General features: G+C 42.6%; 1 protein-coding gene across 2 annotated transcripts in view; it reads right to left on the reverse strand.

Moving 5' to 3' along the window:
* slc19a3a (solute carrier family 19 member 3a) overlaps positions 1–7191 on the reverse strand; it is a 35282-nt gene extending 28091 nt beyond the window's left edge. For both annotated transcript variants that reach the window (XM_076977253.1, XM_076977252.1), the window contains exon 1: positions 6952–7191. In XM_076977253.1, coding sequence (XP_076833368.1) covers positions 6952–7107 — 156 coding nt within the window. In that variant the 5' untranslated portion in view covers positions 7108–7191. The remainder of the gene's footprint in view (positions 1–6951) is intronic.
* Positions 7192–13356: the final 6165 nt, after the last annotated feature.

Genomic DNA, 13356 nt, shown 5'->3' on the forward strand with positions numbered 1-13356 from the left:
ACAGTCACAGAACATTTGGGATAAGCAAGAACTGGTGTCACTGCTTAAATAGAGAATTGTAGCTAAACACACAAAGCACTTATGCGTATAAGTTCATTATGCTCCATAGTAAGCCACTAAGTCAAGAACATCAATCATAACTAAGAATTATTTTCAATGTGCTCATTCATTTATTTGGATATACCAGCTAATTCACCTGTTTTTATGTATGGACAATTGTTTTTATATCGTCCGTCATGCTGGGCTCTGTCTCACCTGTCTATCTTGGTTTCATGTTCCTTTTAGCCCCTCCTCTCTGTCCCTGTTCCGGCTTTGTTTTGGTTGTTTATAGTTCAGCCTGTTATTGCAATGCCGTTTGTAACTCTATCCCCTCATCATTGTCATAATTTCCTTGTCCGGTCATTTATATTAACCCAGTGTTTTGTTCTCAGAATTGTTGGTCATTGTTTGTCATGAGTAGCAAGATTTCCCTGTTCCTAGTGTTCTGCATTTACCAGTTTACCTTGCTTCCTTGTCTTGTTGTTCCTAGTCTGTTTTATTGTCTCCCCTGATTTTGGTTTAGTTCCTTATTCTGAATAATTTGTCAGCTAATTTATCAGTTTTTCAGTTGCACTAATTGTATCAATTTGTATCTGTCACGTTGAGGACCCCGGCCCCTCCCCTTTGGGCGTGTGTATACGTGGTCCACGTGTTTTGTCTGCATCTGTGGAACTCTGGGGTGAAGGCTATGTCGCGTGATAATGTGTATCACCTGTGAATCGTCTCGTAATCACATGGGGCTAATGTGGTTTGTCTATTTAATGTGCGCTCGCGCAGTGTCCTGTGCTCGTCGTTGTCTAAGGTTTACACTTTTCTGTGTGAATGTTCTCTTCCTCCCCTTCACGCCATGATGCGACGCCGTCGTTCGAGGAGATGAAGACGGACCCGGCGTGTGCCTTCCAGCTGGCTGCAGCTCGAGACAGCGAGCCCGACAACCCCGAGCTGGCGGAGATGCTCCGCGAGGGAGCGGTGAGGACATGGAAGATGAGACGACACCCCCCTCCTTCCCGCACCCTCTCGCCTCTGAGGGTAGGCTCGTGGGTGGTCGGCGCCACCACCTCAACCCCAGAGAGCGAGTTTGGGGAGGAGGACTCGGATGAGGATGACTACCCTCCGTCCGTTTGCTCCGCCCCCACGGTAGACTATGGTGGAGGAGAGGATGGTGAGGACGACTACCCTCCGTCCGTTTGCTCCGCCCCCACGGTGGACTACGGTGGGGGAGAGGATGGTGAAGAGGACTACCCTCCGTTCGTTTGCTCTGCCCCCACGGTGGACTACGGTGGGGGAGCGGAGGATGAGGACAACTACCCTCCGTCGGAGAGCTCCGCACCTGCCGTAGGCTACGGTGGGGAGGAGGAGGAGTATGAGGAAGAAGACCATCCTCCGTCCGTGCACTCGGGTATCTCAGAGTGCACGGACAGCGAGCTCGACTTGGAGGAGGAGGGCAGTCCGCCCCCCTCTGAGTGTTCTGCCAGGACTGTAAAGGGGAGGTGGACTCCGGAGGTGGGTCCATCCCCCGGTCGCTCCGGAGGAAGCGATATGGACTGCTCCCGGAGTGGCAGCCCGGAGCAGCCCATGAGCTGGAGCCAGGGCAGTGAGGCAATGGAGACCGAGGAGAATGACCACACTGCCTGCTTCAGGGGGCGGTCGCGAGGAGAAGGGGGAATGCCCTACGGCCCACCAAGCGGAGAGACCAGCCGCGCTGCACCGGACGCGTCCGCCTGCCGCGCTGCACCGGTCGCGTCCGCCCGTCGCACTGCACCGGGAGCGTCCGGCAGCTGCGCTGCACCAGGCGCGTCTGCCAGCCACGCAGCGCCCAGTGGAGGGTTCGCAGCGAGGGCAGGAGGGGGACCGCCCACCGCAATGGCTGCAGCACCCGCGGCTCCCGTGTTCTCCCCACTGGTCGCTCTCCTCCTGGCGCATAGCCTGGCGCCTGTTTCATGTTTGTCTGTTCCGGTGTTTGTAAGTCTCCCCATTTGTGTGCCTAACCCGTTCTTCCCTCTCGTGCCACTGTGTGTAAGCGTGCCTGTGTGTGTGTTTGTGACCGTGCCGTTCAATGTGTCTAACGTTTTTTCCCCAGTCTTCCCAGGGAGGGTGTGTTAGGTGATTCGTGACGGACGCTTCGCCAAGGGCAGTCACCTCCCAGACGCAGGACTGAGTGCGTTGGATCCGCCCATCGTCGTGGGTTCGGGGCACTCGGTCCTGTTGGCACCCCGGGACGGGTAGTGCCCTTGGAGGGGGCGTCTGTCACGTTGAAGACCCCAGCCCCTCCCCTTTGGGCATGTGTATACGTGGTCCACGTGCTTTGACTGCGTCTGTGGAACTCTGGGGTGAAGGCTATGTCGCGTGATAATGTGTATCACCTGTGAATCATCTCGTAATCACATGGGGCTAATGTGGTTTGTCTATTTAATGTGCGCTCGCGCAGTGTCCTGTGCTCGTCGTTGTCTAAGGTTTACACGTTGCTGTGTGAATGTTCTATGTGCGCTATTGCGCAATATCTGTGTTTTCCATGCGCATTAAAGCGCTGTAATAAAAGTGACGTCTGAAAGACAAGGATTTCGTGTCTCGTCCTTCGTCCAGCCCCGAGCGTCACAGTATCTGTAACAGCATCTGTGAGAACATGATATCTATTAAAGGCATGTGGGGTTCTAGATGTAAAGTATTGCAAAAAATGCTGTACTCATTTTGTATGTCCCGTATGGCTATCGGTTCAGAAGTATTTCCATTTTGTATTTGGCATAAAAAAACAAGTCTCAAGCAACACCTCACCTTATTCATGTCTTGGCTTATCTCACATACAATATAAGTACATTACACCAGACACCACTGGAGGCAGTTGGAGTGAAGGATGGGTTCACTGTCTTCAGCTCCTGACCACACTCTACATCCACAGCCCTCTCTTTGAGTATAAAATGTTTTAAATTTATTAAAAAGATGTAGACTATAGTCTGTTTTATGTCTCTGATGTCTGAAATAATATAAATACTGTACTTGTGCAGACCTCATTCAAATGTGTATTGGTACCAAACACCACACCAAATTTTCTCCTCTTTGCCTTTTATTCTTCCACTGTCACCACTATCATGTTTAGTAAGCAATGGGACATCCCTCATCTAAGTATTCATGAAATAATTTGTGTGGACTATTTATGGATAAGTGTAAGGATGTGAAACATGAGGCATGTTCACCTGTGCAAATTTTTTCATTTACATTTTTGCTCATTTAGCAGACACTCTTATTCAGAGCAATTTACAAAGTGATTGCCAGCTATTCACAGAATGCATCCTAGATAGTATGGTAGATAGGTCAGAATTCAAGATAGAAAATCAGACTACTAAACTACAGGAATCAATGCCATTACCTAGTATTGCAAATAAAAATAGACATAAACACAATGTAAAGTACAAGGACAAGAAGTTCCATCTGTAGCACATGTGGTCATCTAAGTTCTCAAACAGGTGAGTCTATGTTTGAAAACCACAAGAGACTGCATTCCGAACAGCTAGCAAAACCATCTCTGAACCAGGGCCAAGAATGGACTTGAGGCTTGTCTTCCAGGAGACTTTACCAAACGTAAGTTCGTTACGTAAGTGGTGGCGAACGTAAGTTGTTGAGCGGGGGTGGCAAACGTAACACTCGTGAAGGAGTGTTTTTTCAATAGCCCTGAAATAAATGCTCCGGTTTTTTTTTTGTCCATATCCAGTTAATCAGGAATGAGATTGGGTCCGGACAGGACTACGTTCGGGTCCGGATCCGGACCGCGGTCCGCCAGTTGAGTACCCCTGGTTTACTCATTTAATGTTACACCATTTCAAGTTTTAATGTCTAAAAGTTGTGTATGTTAATGTATTGCAGGCTATGGTGAACATAACAAATCTACAAATAAATGTCTATAATGTTTTATGTGAGACAAAGAACAAAAAGCACAAATAGGCTAAATGAATTACAAAAATATAATTATAAAAGCTAGGCTATGTACCTTTGCGTAACAAAACACAAAATTATTAAAATGATACAATGCGATGGGATAATGTTCACTTTGTTTTCTCGCCGTATTGTGTTGCCGTTTCAAATGGAGAGGTGTTTTATCGGTGAATAGCCAATGTGTGATCCCACGTCCTAACGAACGTGTCACCAGTTGTTTGAAGATGTTTCCATCAAAGTATGGAGGTTCAAATGACCGGTGCTTGGCGCTTCTAGTGTTGACTGCTGGTTATTGTATCTTTTATTTGGATTGTGTCACAAGTTTTCAGTTGGTGCATGTTATCTATTAAATCCTCCTTTTCCCCTGAGACTGGCATAATCGCATCCTTTTTGTTTTGCGCTCCTCGTCCATCACAGAACAACCAGCCAACTTTCAGAAGCCGCCAGTCTTTGGAAGTGAAAGGAAGCTAGGTCAGTCACCGCTCGTCCCGCCGTTTTGAAATGTTTCTTGTCTTGTGCACTTTGTGCCTTTGACCGAGTGCGTATGCCTCGCCTTAAGGCTCATCCATTGGCTGTGTGTGGGTTAAGCACAACGTTTTTACTGGAGCTGATGAGTGCACGGTTGCGTCTCTTGTTTGTCTGGTCTCGCGTGTTCATTTTGTCCTAGTGTGTGCATGAATTGTTTTATGTTTATTCCCCTCTGAATTCCCCCCTAAATAAGTGGCAAGAAGGAGGTGCACGTGTGTAAGCCCTGGCTGAAGATGACAGGGCAGGTGCATGCTTAATTATGCTTAATTATGGTTGATGTAGGCTGTAAATTGCAGGTTCCAGAGTGTATTGTAGTCACAAACTTGAGGCCAGATGTTGTGTTGTATTCTGAAAGTAAGCGGATAGTGTATTTCATAGAGCTAACTGTTCCATTTGAAGACGAAGTTGATGCAGCATATGAAAGGAAAAGGTTGAAGTATGCAGATTTGGTGGCTGAGGTAAGAGAGCGGGGCTGGCAAGCACATATTAGACCTGTAGAGGTAGGGGCTAGGGGTTTCGTGGCGAAGTCTGCCACAAGACTACTGGCTGAGTTTGGATTTAGAGGCTGTGTGATGAGAGCAGTGGTAAAGGAGTTGTCAGTGGTAGCTGAGAGATTTAGTCAGTGGGTGTGGCTAAGAAGGGCTGAGGTTAGGTGGGGTAAGGATAGTACTTGAAGAGATAAATTGTTTGGTGTGTGTGATGTTGGGATATGGGTAGGATTGTCACTTGGCTTTTCCGATAGCTGTCGGGTAGCAGGGTTGTTGGTAAATTTTGTGATGGGATACATTGTGAGCTTGGAGGGGGGTGGGTCTGGGATGCCAGACTCCACTGATGAGCCTTCTGGAGGTGTTGGGGGCTCAATTCATCAAAACACCAACGAAGGGAGGTGCCTTCCTGATGACCCCAAGGAAAAGCTTGCAAAGTATTGTTTGTGTCCATGTCACTTTGTTTTGAAGGTCAGAGTCCAGGTTTGTTTGGTGTTCTGAGTACTTGGCAGTTGAGGCAATGGACCATGAACATAGTACGCTGTGCTTCTGGATCCTTGTCGAGCCAGTATCAGATTGTAGCAACTGCTGTGTTCTGTTCAAGCAACTAGTGTGTGCATAGGGTGTGTGAAATCTATCTTGTCTTCTTAGTAGTGTTGGTAGTTGAGACGATGGGTCATGGGCATAGTAGTAGGTATTATTAGATCATAGTCGGTTGGTTAATACATCCTAGCCAAGCCTGTTGCATGACTCTGGATGTTAGGTGCAGGATTTTATCATCTTCCTGTATTATGTTACTTGCGCCATGTCATAAAGTGCAAATAATCTCAGACTGGTTTCTTGAACATGACAATGAGTTCACTGTGCTCCACAAGCACCAGATCTCAATCCAATAGAGCACCTTTGGGATGTGGTGGAACGGGAGATTCGCATCATGAATGTGCAGCCGACAAATCTGCAGCAATTGCATTATGATATTATGTCAGTATGGACCAGACTCTGAGGAATGTTGCCAGCACCTTGTTGAGTCTATGCCACAAAGGATTAAGGCAGTTCTCAAGGCAAAAGGGGGTCCAACCCAGTACTAGCAAGGTGTACCTAATAAAGTAGCCGGTGAGTGTATGTCCATAGCCAATCATATGAAAGCAAAGTTTCATGATCATATTGAACTTGCATAGCTGATACTCTGGGTAATTTGTGTAAAAGCAGGCACATAAACGTAAGTAAACTAACGGCGCCAACAACCATCCTGGCGCCATCTAGGTTTAAAATTTTTGAATAATTGACTCATAATTTAAAGATTTCATTGAGTCATTATGAGTTACTGAATGACTTTTTTCATGTGGCAGAAACAGGCTTCCATATTAATATGGTTTTCAGTCTATGGAATGTGTCAGGATCAGCCTATTCACATCACAATAATGATAACAGTACCATGCATGTTATAAGGTTAATACACTTAGATTTATTAAGATTTTTGCTCAGATTTAAGTCCTTCTTAGGGTTTCATACTCAAACATTTTTGTATGTTTCAATAACATACATGGGAATCAAAATGGTTAATTCTATTGAATGCAAATTCATTCTTTGAGAATACATTTATAGATCCAGTATGGACTGGAATTTAGCTAACTGAAAATTTTCATAAGACTCATCATACTACATTGTTCTACAGTCTCCTGATCACTTAGCATTATATAAGCAATTTAGCACTTATAAGCAATTTGACTGCGTTGACATTTTTGCTTTTTCATAACCTTTGGACCATTTTTCAAGCCCTTCCCATACCATAACAATATCAGTAGCTAAAAGTGATAAAATTGTACTAATCAACTTGTCATATACTCTTAAGAAAGTACAACACTCCTACATCATGCCTTATATTTAACTAACCTATAACCAGTCGCTATTTATATGAACTATATTATGTCACAAGAAAATGACTGGAATTGTTTAATGTGTTTTACTGTACCTGTTCTATAGTAAGGTTCTTGTCAGGTCCAGTCAGGTATGGAATAAGGAATGGCTCCAGAGGTTTCACAGAGCTGAAGAATCCACAGAAGCAGAGCAGAGAGGTAGGATAAACCCAGCTAGACTTCCACCTCTCCAGAATATCCATATTAACCATGATATCCCTGAAATTAGGTATATTTAGGTAGTGGTTAGAGTGTTCTTACAAATCAACTCATTCAAGCTGTAGAAGGAAATGTATGTGGAGGATTTTATCTGTCCGCTGAATGTCCAAGTACCTAATCAGGTGTATGATCTTGTTTGAGAAATCAGTACATGCTCTCTTTTACAATTATCCACTTCTGTTTGTGATTGGTTATGTATTTATGCATGAGGGCACATGCACCATGCAACCTGTCAATAGTTAACCAGTTCAAAAGGTTACATGAGCTTCCAAGGAGTCATGAGCTTCTCTCGAAACTGTGTACTACTAAAAATTTGTAGTGCTAGTGTCTAAAACCTAGTTTCCTGAATTAACTATTTTATACAAACTTCTAAATTAAAGGTGGCCCAACTAATCATCATTCAGTAAATGTCAGTTCAATATAATACATCTAACTGACAACTATGAAATGTAAAAAAAAATTGAAATGTTGGACAGTATAGACACTTTTGACGTTTTACAAAATAAACAAAGGTAAAAGGTTGTAATACTGCTGTCGAGAGTTTTGCTGTAGAGTTTTGATAGTTTTGCTGTTGAGCGCGTTCACGTTTGAGCATCTAGTATTAAATGTCAATCAACGCAGTTATTAACTGTCAATCACCTTATCGCCACACCACTTTAAATAACACTTAATAACTTCTATAAAATCTGTTTATCGTAGAGAAAAACACTGGGGAATACTAACGCAATGGGGTGTTATAGAATTGACAAAATATAATTGCTCAAAAAACGTATTTTACATGTAACAAAAATTCAAAGTTTCTCGTCCGGCCCGTTCACTTACATAGGAATGGGCGGGGTTAAAAATTGTACTGCAGCCAGCCACTAGAGGGCAGCTGACACACGGAGGCTTCACTTTTCACTTGTGTCTTCCAGTCCACTTATATATACGGTCTCTGGTCCAGTGGCGCAAGAAGGGGGTATGCAACGTATGCAACGCATAGGGGCGCTGCACTAGAGGGGGCGCCAAATCGATGAGATATAATACTGAATTTGTGTCCATCTTACGCTCCCCCCCTCCCCCCCCGGTCAGCAACTTTCGTTCGGGGGACGCCGATAGTATGTTTGCATACACCTCAGAAAGTAAGTAATTGCAACCCTGCTCTGGTCTGAACGTGTTCATCGGTCTCACCTGTGGCTCGTCTCGTGATCACTCTGGGCCAGTGTTGGGTAAGTTACTTTAAAAATGTAATTCGTAACAGTTACAAGTTACCTTGTTTAAAATGTAATTGTAGTGTAACTTTTCCAATTACTTTAAAAAAGTAATATAACTAATTACTTTTGGAATACTTTTTGATTACTTTAAGGTTTAAATGAGTATTGACCCATGATCAACATTTAATTTTTGAGAACTGACAGTGTGAACCTTAAAAGAGTACTAAGCTGAGAGGGAATTGCTGACAGGCAATCACAGGAGGTCCACAAGAAGAGATGCCTGCACCAGGCCTGTAAGATTCTCAGACTCCTGTCATCGGGCCATACTCTCTTCTGCTCCTCCCTCAGGCTCTACCATTTTCACAATTTGCAGACTAACACAAGCAGGTTCAGAAACCACTTCTTTCCCACAGTGGTCACCTTATTGAACTCTTCCCAAAGACCATTCTTTCCTTCCCCTCTATCCATCCCTTACCATCCACACAACATCTGTACAGTGTTCCTCTTCAATTCACATCTGTATAGCCCTATCTACAGTGGTATAGGATAATCTGTATATTATCTGTATGATTCCATCTGTATCACATTTATTTATACCATGCTATTTTTCTTTGCCCTGTGCATTGTACTGCCATACATTACACACACATGCATCTCCCTAAGTAATTTATCTACTCTGCACATATCTATTAACCATCTTTACTTACTTGTAAAGATTTTATATTTACAATCCCCATTTGTAGGCAGATAAGTTTCATGGAAAAATCCAAAGTATTTCTGTTCCATGTTCAATATTTCAAGAGTTACAGCCGTTTTAGTAACCCCACCGCCCCCTCAGACGCATCTTTTGTGAAAGTGGCTAAATAGCAATATTTGAATGTGAATATCTCTAAAACTATTACAGCTAAAAGGCTGAAAATGTTTTTGTATGTTTAGAAACTTGTATACTTGTAATTTATGTACTTTCTGGTGCTGTAACTTTTGTTGTGTCAATGGAAAATGTTCCAAAAGTTGGAAAAAAAAAATCAGTCATTTTCACCTGTCAATAACTCACGGATGGAGTAGAAGGAGGCTGATCTATGTTTTATGTTTCAAGGTACTTCCAATGGCAATGTTGAAGTAATAATTAAGTTGCCTGTATGTTTTCCAGTTTTTGCACAATTTGCTGTCAAATATCCGATTTCACACGTACGGTACCCTTGTTTGGACACTGATTCCCAAAATACCTATATTTATTTTTTCAATTTTTTTGTTCTGTTATATACTTTGATATGTGCTGATTATATGGTAGAAAAATTGGAATAGCCTTTTTTGATATAGTGGTTTTATTCACCACTGAAAATCACCAATATCATGGAAAAATAACATTCAAAAAAGAGAAGCAAAACAAAATTTATGTTGTGCTAAAATGCAGTATTTACACAAAAAAAATCATTTACTCAAATTTACACAACTTCTTGGTTGATTTGTCATGGAATGACCCAATAAATATAAAACCTGACGCTGAGTTAGCAGATGTTCAAGTACTTGATAGTCAACTGGCGCCATCTGGTGGAGCAATCTTAGTTTTTCAGCTTCTCTTTTTTTGTTAAAAACGTTATTTTTCCATGATATTGGTGATTTATTGGGTCAACAATTTACGTTTGCCACACTCGAGGCGAGGTAGATCTTTCTGACTTGGTCATCTTATAAGTAGCTCACAAGCTGAAAACTTGTGGGCACCCCTGCTATACATCTCTGACTTCAGATATGTGACCAGCAGCCTGTACTTTGCACAGAGCAATGGGTAAGCAGAGAGGGCTGTACAACCAGTCAAAAGCCTCTTGAAGAAGAACACAGATCCATACAAGAATTTGCTGGCTTACCAGGTCACACCGCTGCATCAAGGACCTTCGCCCACCAAAGTCCTGATGGCCTGACGGGCAGGAAGCTGCGCTAACCTGGTCAACTCAGACCACAATGGCTGAACAGGAAGACACTTGCAGACAAGGACAAACGCACAGTTACCTATAACTACAGACAGAGCTTTGGCCACACAATAACTAAAAGCAGGTCCATGAGTTTGGAATACCCACACTAAAATTATGATGATATTATGATGCTGTCACTTCACCTCTTGATGTCCCAGGGTTGTTGATGCTACTTTCTGGCTCTACCCTTTTAGCTCTGCTGCCATTGTTAGATGTGCTGGACTCAGGGCCGGCGCCACGGGGGGGCGAATGGGGGCGTCGCCCCCTCAGGCGAGGTGTCCCGCCCCCTCAATGTAAAAAATAAGACCCATTACAACAATCGCTACGCACCCCCCCCCCCCTCCCGCTCAACAACTTACGTTCGCCCCCCCGAAATTTTCTGACGCCCCCTCACTGTATATGTTCTGGCGCCGGCCCTGGCTGGACTCTATCCTTGCACACTATGTAGGCCTACCATGATTTACACTTCTCTGTACCTCATGCCTAATAATCTTATCTCTCTTTCTGCTGAGGTAAACCTACTTATGATGTCATGCTGTTTCTGCATTTTTAAACAGATTGAAACATACATTATTAACAGTCAGTGTAATAGTCCTGACAATCTCACATTCCAATCTGGTTTACAACCTGAGAGTTCACAGGTGAGAGGGAGAGAAGGGCCAGAAAGGGCCATTAGCATCTGGCCAAGTTGTAAAACTAGGTGATGTCTCAGTGATAATACTGTTGGTAATGGTTGTAATTTGACAATTTTCATGGATCTGTGCAGGGATGTCTCTTTTATCCATGGAGGGATAAGGGAGACATTAAGGAAACAACTATTTTAAATCCAACAAAAGATAAGTTACCCACTACAGCACTTTGGGGCAAAGGAACACTCTACAGCTGTTGAAACTGCACACTCACCTAACATTGGTGAACATACATTGTGTAAGCAGTAACGTTGAGGGCGTGGATTGATAACAAAATGGACGCATTCACTGAGTAAAGTCCCAAGTACGATCCAGTGTCATATTATTATAATACAGAAACAAAACCAATCCACAGAGACTTAGAATGCATGATAACAATGAACACACAGAATAAACTTGGTTTTTCTCATTTGCTAAAACTCAATTTCTGAAATCTTGCTCCATTTTCTTAAAACATTTACCACAAAACCACATCTTCGAGCAGCATTTACAAAACCTCTCACTCCTCTTGCAAAATAAGTTTTCAAGTTCAAAATTTTGCATCAAAACTGTAAAAACAATTTACCAGTGCTGAAAATAAAACACTGCTCTCAAATCATAAACAAAGCAATCAAAATGATATGCACTATCAAGCAGTGTTCTGTTACAAGTTCAATATAACCTTTAATGCATTTAACTTTTAACTGTGTCTTTGTTTTTTGTCAGTCATTGCCAGTTAATTTGCTTCAGTCTGCTTTCATTCTGCTCGTTGGTGACGTCCTCTGTATGTATCAACATATATTTTATGTTCATTCATAAATCTCTATCAGTATATGTTAGTATTTTTATGTTTGAAGATATTGTTGGCAGTGTCAGCTAGATTGACGCATGACTGCTTTAAATGCTAATTCTTAGAATGTAAACTATATATGCTGGTATCTGTAATTAGGGAGAATGCTTGCGAAGTAGATGGTCCTCTGTTTATGGTAAATGTGTAGCTAAGCATATAACCAGGTTAATGCTAGGCTGTATTTCTTTTCAGTTTCACCCTTTTCAAATCATTAAACCTGTGGACAATTAAACAAGTGTCCAGAGTCATGGTTGAAGAAAGGTGTTTATTTGACTGTCAAGCCACATCATCCCTTATGTGAAGTACATTTTTACATAATCTATCCATCCATCCATTATCTGAACCGCTTAATCCCGCTAGTCAGGCTCACAGGAGCTAATCCCAGCATCTCCAGGCGAAGGCAGGGTGCCAGTCCACCGCATGGCCAACACACATGCACACACTCACAGGCAATTTAGAGTGATCAATCAACCTAACACACATGTCTTTGGACTGTGGGAGGAAACCCACGCAGGCACAGGGAGAACATGCAAACTCCACACAGAGCAGCCCAGACCGAGAATCGAACCCAGACCACCTTGCTATAAGGCAACAGTGCTAACCACCACACCACCGTGCCGCCCACATTTTTACATAATCTCAAATAAAATTTTGGTAAATGAAAACATGTTCAAACAGCTCAAAATTGATCACAAACTACTGGTCTGCTTTGCTCTTTGCGGTTTCTTTTGTTCTGCCTCATTGTACCCCTATTTTTACAGTACTATACCATGTATCTCAAAATCTTGTCCTCTGTCTTTGTGATACTGTTCTTTGTTGATATGAACCTGCAACCAGTCAAAATCTATTGAGCAGTCAGTATTGTAAGCAAATGGAAAGCACAATGTTCAGGGCCATACAATTTGTTTACAATATTGTGCAGAATACAGCAAAGATGGGCACTCGAGTGAGCATCTCAAGTTGAAGCTGTACTGAAGTCGCCTATAAAAAGACTTCAGACTTGACTTGAAACTTGTCCCTAACAACTCTCGACTCAAATTGGACTCGTCCAAAATGACTCGTGAACAATAAAAGTTAGTCTGTTTTCCAGGCGCTGTGTGCAAATTATAGAAAAATACTTTCTTTATGTATTCATTTAGCCATTATTCCTTACATTTGTTTCGGTGATGTGGGACGCAGACCCTTTTCTCGTGATGTATCAACCACAGCTTATCTCAAGTGGGAAATTTGAGATTTAGACACTGGAACACCACATAAAAGTTCACAAAATACACCCCTATAGGTTTGTTTAGTTTACATTAGTCACTAAGTAGCCACTTGTGAACAAACATCAAACAACCATGACATTTTAAGTATTGAGCATAGTATTGAGCATAAGTATAATGAGAACAAAAACAAGTGATGCATTCTATACAGTTTTGAGCATGCAAAATGTGTGATATTAAACAGTTTTCAAATGTGATTTTTTTTTTACTAAAATAAAGCCTAAATGTAAACTTTTACGGTATCTGCGACAAGAGACACTGAAAATACACAATATGTTGAAGTGGCCAATAATGAG

The sequence above is a fragment of the Brachyhypopomus gauderio genome, chromosome 16, assembly GCF_052324685.1.
Source record: "Brachyhypopomus gauderio isolate BG-103 chromosome 16, BGAUD_0.2, whole genome shotgun sequence".
Classification (NCBI taxonomy): domain Eukaryota; kingdom Metazoa; phylum Chordata; class Actinopteri; order Gymnotiformes; family Hypopomidae; genus Brachyhypopomus; species Brachyhypopomus gauderio.